This window comes from Morone saxatilis, unplaced genomic scaffold, assembly GCF_004916995.1.
Source record: "Morone saxatilis isolate NCDOM2014 unplaced genomic scaffold, NCSU_SB_2.0 Contig16, whole genome shotgun sequence".
Lineage (NCBI taxonomy): Eukaryota > Metazoa > Chordata > Actinopteri > Moronidae > Morone > Morone saxatilis.
In genome coordinates, this window is record NW_023339718.1 from 19,103,068 (window position 1) to 19,108,964 (window position 5,897).

Consider the following 5,897-nt stretch of genomic DNA (forward strand, 5'->3'; position numbering starts at 1 on the left):
CAAACATCGGTTATAAAAACCAGATACCGATAATTCCCGATATTACATTTTTTAGTGAATATTGGCCAATAATATCGGAGGGCCGCTGTTCAGGGAAAGGGTTTAACAAACACTTAATTGTATATTTCTCAAGAGAACTTCTTCGTCACATATGTATTAGAAAGTCCTGCTTTGGAGTAAGATAGTTTTTACCCTTTCTGAGTATTTATTTATGAAGCCCAAAATCACAAATTTGCTTTAGGGGACGCTAACTGTTGTGAAATTGATTGGGGAATCAGAAAGCATCCTTTATGTCAGTAAAAAAAGAAACAATCAATTTCTATTTTGCATGCATGGGAGTGATGTATGAAGTGAGCCATGGAGATTGTCTTTTTATTTCCTGCTTTGGGATTATTATCTGATATTAAAACTGTTGCGTCTTCCTCCTCTTTGTCACACCTTTGTTCATTAACTGCCGAGATATAGTGACAATCACATTTCTTTTGTCTTTTTTTTTTTTACACATGCAATAAATCAAATTTAGGTTCAGTGTAATGAGTTTCAAAGCCTTATCACAAGGTGTTGACCCCTGCTGAACACGATGAAAAATTATGCCTTCAGAGGCTCAGAATAATTGGTCATTACCCCTAATTTGTCTCCCCCTGACTGGGGTAAAATTTTTGATAGACAGGAGGAAGTATTCCAGCTCAATCCCCAATCAGACTCAATCACCGATGTTCAAGCAGGTAATTCTAGGGTGTTTTGACATGTACTGAAGCAACACTGATTTTTATGTCATGATGAGAAGGAGGATTACAAAAGAAAGAAAAAGGTTTATTTATAATATCTTTATTTGAGTTATTTTAGGTATGCATGTATTGATACGCATGCGACTGCAAATGGGACTAAAATCAGGAATGTTTGGCATATTTGTCCTTTTGTGCAGGCAGATTTATAACTTTGAGCTGTTTGTGACAGATCTGTAAAGGAAATGCATATGGGCCATTTAAGCAATTAAGTTGACTTAAAAGGCTGTTGTCTCACACTATCCATCAATAAACTATTTGCTTTCTATACAAACTACTAGGTTTTCATCTTCATGGAAGAAAATTGCAAGTAATAGTAGCAACCTCACACATAGATTGAATTTTTACTGTTAGTAAAAACTTAATTACTTTTTAAAAACAAGATTGACCTTTCGAAACAGTCTCATCAACTTCTTTTACCAGCTGAGTCATGGTAAGAGGTCGATGCCTATTAACTTAAGCTGTTTCATAAAACTGAACTGCATTACCCGAATAATGTAGCAACAGACATCTCATCAGTGGAGATTCAAGCCCCTTGGGTACAGCAGGCCTTCATTTACACAGACAGTACTGGTCTGGGAGGTTAAAGGATAAAGCTGGTGTTATTCTGTATTTTTCCTTTTTTCAAAAGCTATTACAATAAGACCAAAACCAACAATGTCTTAAATGATCCTTGGTTTGGGTTAAAATAAGGACTTTGTTAGTTAATATTGTAATTTGCCTTTAAATTACTACATTAGGTTAGGGGACTTTTGTTGCCATGAATAAAATAATAAGCAAGGATGAGGTACGATTGTGAAAAAAGTAATAAACAGCCGTCTTTCTCTTTCTTCACTTTCTCGAACCAGCTGTGATGGAGCAGTTTCCTGCCTTTCTTAAAGCTGAAAGGCCCAGCGAGTGGTCAGTGTGAATGGTAGTGGCTACTGCAGAATATTGGCTCTGTGCTTCAGGAGAAAATAGGTCTGTGCCAGACGAAATAGCCTCCATCATTCACTGAGAAATGTCTGTAGGAAGTGATTGCCTTTATTTTGATCCAACCCTGTAGCTCTGGAATAAGAAAATCTCCATTGCAGAAGCTGTTTTTATAAAGTAGACACACAAAGAAGAACAAAAGTTATAAAACTTATCACAAATTAAATAAGTTTTATTAAAACTTTTTGATTGTCTTTTTGAAAAAAAGCTTGTCAGTTTTAGCTTCAGAACTATTCCTCTGCTGTAGTTTTGTAAACAGCATCCATCCTTCCTGTCACTGTCATTATTCTGTGAAATGACATGTGTTGATGGATCACTGTGAAGATTTTTCTGACATGCTTACCTTTCAAGGTTTCCTGCTATTAATTCTTATTTTCTGTCAGTGTGACAATATTTCATATATACTCTTGACAGCACTGAGTAAATAATCAGAATGTATTTGAATCTAAAAACTTAAGTTAGAGCGTAGGTTTTAAAAGAAAACAGCAAGTTTTTGTTACATTTGATGGCCTCACTCGTCAAAATCCTATGCTCTGCTTCTCCAGGCTAACACTTTAATGTTAAATTTGTTCACTCATCATACAAGATACAGCTCACCTCTAGAGAACTTGATGCAGTAAATTGTTCTATTCTAATTATGTTAACTAATGTAGCCATTATCTACAATTCACCAATTTGAGTCATGTTTGCTTTTGAATTAACTACGGGACATCAAATAAAAACACAGCTGACTTTTTACTTCTTTTTGCTCCTTGCTATCACTCAGCATAATGCTGGTGTAAGTGTAAGACTGGAGAGCCAGAGGAAATGGTCTGTAGCAGGGACATGCGATGTGGGTGATTGTAGCAACTAACTAGCAACACGGGTGCATTTATATGCATCTGATGTATTTAAAGTGGCTGTTAAACATGCCCATTTTCATTTCAGCCTCTAACTGTTGACAGGTTTCATTATATTAGCAGTTTGGCAGCTTGTTTTGTATGAATTAGAGACTGAATCAGACGTCGTAATGTTCAGGCATAATCATTCCAAATAACTGCCACGGGCAAGACTATGAATCACCCCACGATTTCAGCTTTCTTTCTCTATCAGTAATTCAGAACTTGATAACTTGTAATTGATAGACTAAAGCCATTTCAACTTTGTCAGCGGCTCTTAACAAATTACTGATTACAGCAATCAAGAACCAGGCAACGGGGCATTACATTCTCAATGGAAAAGGAGAGGAGGTCAAGACCAGAAGCTTCATTGACTTGGGTGTGGAGTGGCACTACATCATCGAAGAAGACATGGAGACGCTGCACACTGATGGACCTCTGCATGACCCCGTTGTGGTTCTGGTAATGTTACCTCCTACCTACCTATTTATTATTTATTATTTCTATCGCTATCTGTTAGATTTGAATGAATTAAACTCAGTAATGAAATGAAAAAATAACGATAAACGATTTTTTTTTTTTTTTTAAATGCTTTTAGTATAAAACAGTAACAGATGCATTGCAATAAGAGAGAATGCCAAAGATAAGAATGTTTTAAGGAAGGATTTAAAAGAGGACCCTGAATTTGCATATTTGAGATCCAAAAGTCAAACTCTACCAGAGGATACCAATTAAGAATTATAGTTAGTTTGGAAAATCACAGATATAGTATAAGTAGGAGTCCAAGCAGTGTTTTCAAAAACCTGCATTCAAATTTTAAAATCAAATCCTTTTGCTTTGAAGGTGTTTCTCCTGCTGAGACCTGAGTGAGTTACTGCAAGCTGCATTAATCTAACATGGTGGAGATCAAAGTATGAATGACCTTTTCCAGCTCTTCCAATGAAAGAAAAGAAAAGACTTCTCGTATGTCACGTTTCTTAGCTGAAAAGCTAAGAAAAAGCTAGAGCTGGAAAGCAATTAGTTTAGCATAATACTGGAAGCAGGAGAAACAGCTAGCCTGACTCTTTCCAAAATTCAAAACTTCTCTAAATCTCGCTGACTAACAGATTTAATCTCTTTTGTATTATAATGAAAATATTATAAGTGTCACCATACTGATAGCATGTGGGTAAATGATGTTGACAATGGTCATACATTAACGCTTCAAATGGCAAAATAAAAGTCCATCTGTGGTTCATTCATTGATATGATATATGTCTGAATGACAAAGTCCTTTAACATAAAACGCAGAAGGTGTTACACATGTCTGAAGAGGGCTCCACTGTCGGTCAATAGAAAAACACTATAGTGAGTAAAGTGCTACTGATAAACTAAAAAGTTTTAAAAAGTTTTTAAAAAAAAAACAGTTTCCCCAGGTCCAGAGTAAAATTCCTAATATAACCATAGCCAGCAGCAACAGACAAAAAACCCCCTGTAAAATTAGAATTAAACAGTGAATTTAGCGCTGGCTATCAATATGCATCATCTGCCAACGTGATGTACAATAAGAGCTAATCAGATTTTCTTCTATCGTGAAATGATTTTCATCTGATATATGGAAACTTCAAAGGTTTTGTAAGTTTTTTTGTTTAATAAGTAATTAAATGATGTAGTTAACAAGAATAGATATCTTTAATAGGATTATTCATTTGTTTCTGTTTAGTGGTCTCTCAGTTCAATTCTGAGGACTTATGCATGAGACATTACATACACGTCTTTAATACATTACCATTGTCATTAAGCATTTGTTGAGAAGACACACATAATCTTACTTCCCTCACCCCATTACTCATTATTGTTTTTGTTTTTTTCTCAAGGGACAGCAGCTCCAATTTCTTATGTGTCACAGCAATAGGATTTTGTAAATTGCCATTCATGTGTGAGTGAAGTTGAGGTCTGAAAGGGTAATAATTACATGTACAGACATTTTGAGCACGCTGAGGAGAACAGCAGATCTGACAGAAGTTAATTTACAGTTTTCCTATTAACAGTACTTTTCTGAAAAGCAATCTTATGAGATGAGGAATGAAGGTGCAATCTCGTTTCAGAAAACAAAAGCTTTTTAAACATGAGTTTTGTGCTACTTTGGTGAAACATTTACATAATTATTCATACTCAATTTGGCATTAATTGAAGAATAAGAAAGAATTGATCCGTCTTGGAGATACACTTCCTAAAGATTACATGTTATACTGATAAATGTTAAATAATAATAATAATAATAATAATAATAATAATAATAATAATGATGTTATTTTAAATTTGTTGTTGGGCATACTGAGCATGCTTCGGTCCTTACTCTTCACCACCAAAACACTGTCTAGCTAGTTTTTTAGATTACATCACATGCTCATTTACATATTTGTGAAATCATAATGTGACCAAAGTCAAGATGAACTAACTTGAGATTCTAACTTTCTAACTGCTGCCAAGTCATAAATATGCATCTAAATGTACCTCTAGTTTAAGAAACGTTTTATGAAGGCTGATGTATAAACTGTGGAACTGAAATATCATGAATTAGAAGGATCCAGACACTAAAATAAAGTCTATTTCATTTAGAAGAAAAACCGAAGAGAAGGAGTTTCTCTAAAAATGAGGGCTTAATGTTGGTACACACATTCACAGCTCATTGATGTTTCTGTCCTGGCTGACAATTGATCAGCTGAACACGCTGCTGTTCTCCTCAACCCACTGAGTACAGTACAGAGAGCCACAGCCACATGAGAGCACATTCACTGAGAGATATTGGCAACCCTCTTCAAGGGAGAGGAGTTAAGGTCTGCCCATAAAGTCAGTAGACTTGACAGAAAGTGCTAAAAGGTTCTTAGGAAGGAAGGAAAATAAAAAAAGGCATTTCTGATATTTTCTCAAAATAATTTTTGTGTAATAAAAAACATTTACAATGATTGAAAATCACGTTGACATTATTTTTCATCATTTATTTTTTGCAAAAATAGATAACTAAATGTGATATGAGTTGTCAGCTTAGGGTATTTCCAGTGCTGATTTTGATCTCACTGTACAGCCATTTGATTGTATGTATTATATAATGATATAAAAGATATGATATACACCATGAAATCATATCTTAATATTATATTTGAAGGTTCTTTATAAAGACTTGTTGTTAATTCCAGGTACGATTTTCTAAACAAATGTGGAATATTCCTATTTTCTAAGACTTGGTTACATAATTCTAATCTCTGTGTGTGTGTGTGTG

General features: G+C 34.7%; 1 protein-coding gene across 1 annotated transcript in view; it reads left to right on the plus strand.

Moving 5' to 3' along the window:
- adamts3 (ADAM metallopeptidase with thrombospondin type 1 motif, 3) overlaps nt 1-5,897 on the plus strand; it is a gene marked incomplete in the record, with an annotated part of 134,996 nt that overhangs the window by 111,584 nt on the left and 17,515 nt on the right. Inside the window, 1 exon segment of the mRNA XM_035658667.1 lies at nt 2,934-3,097. Coding sequence (XP_035514560.1) covers nt 2,934-3,097 — 164 coding nt within the window.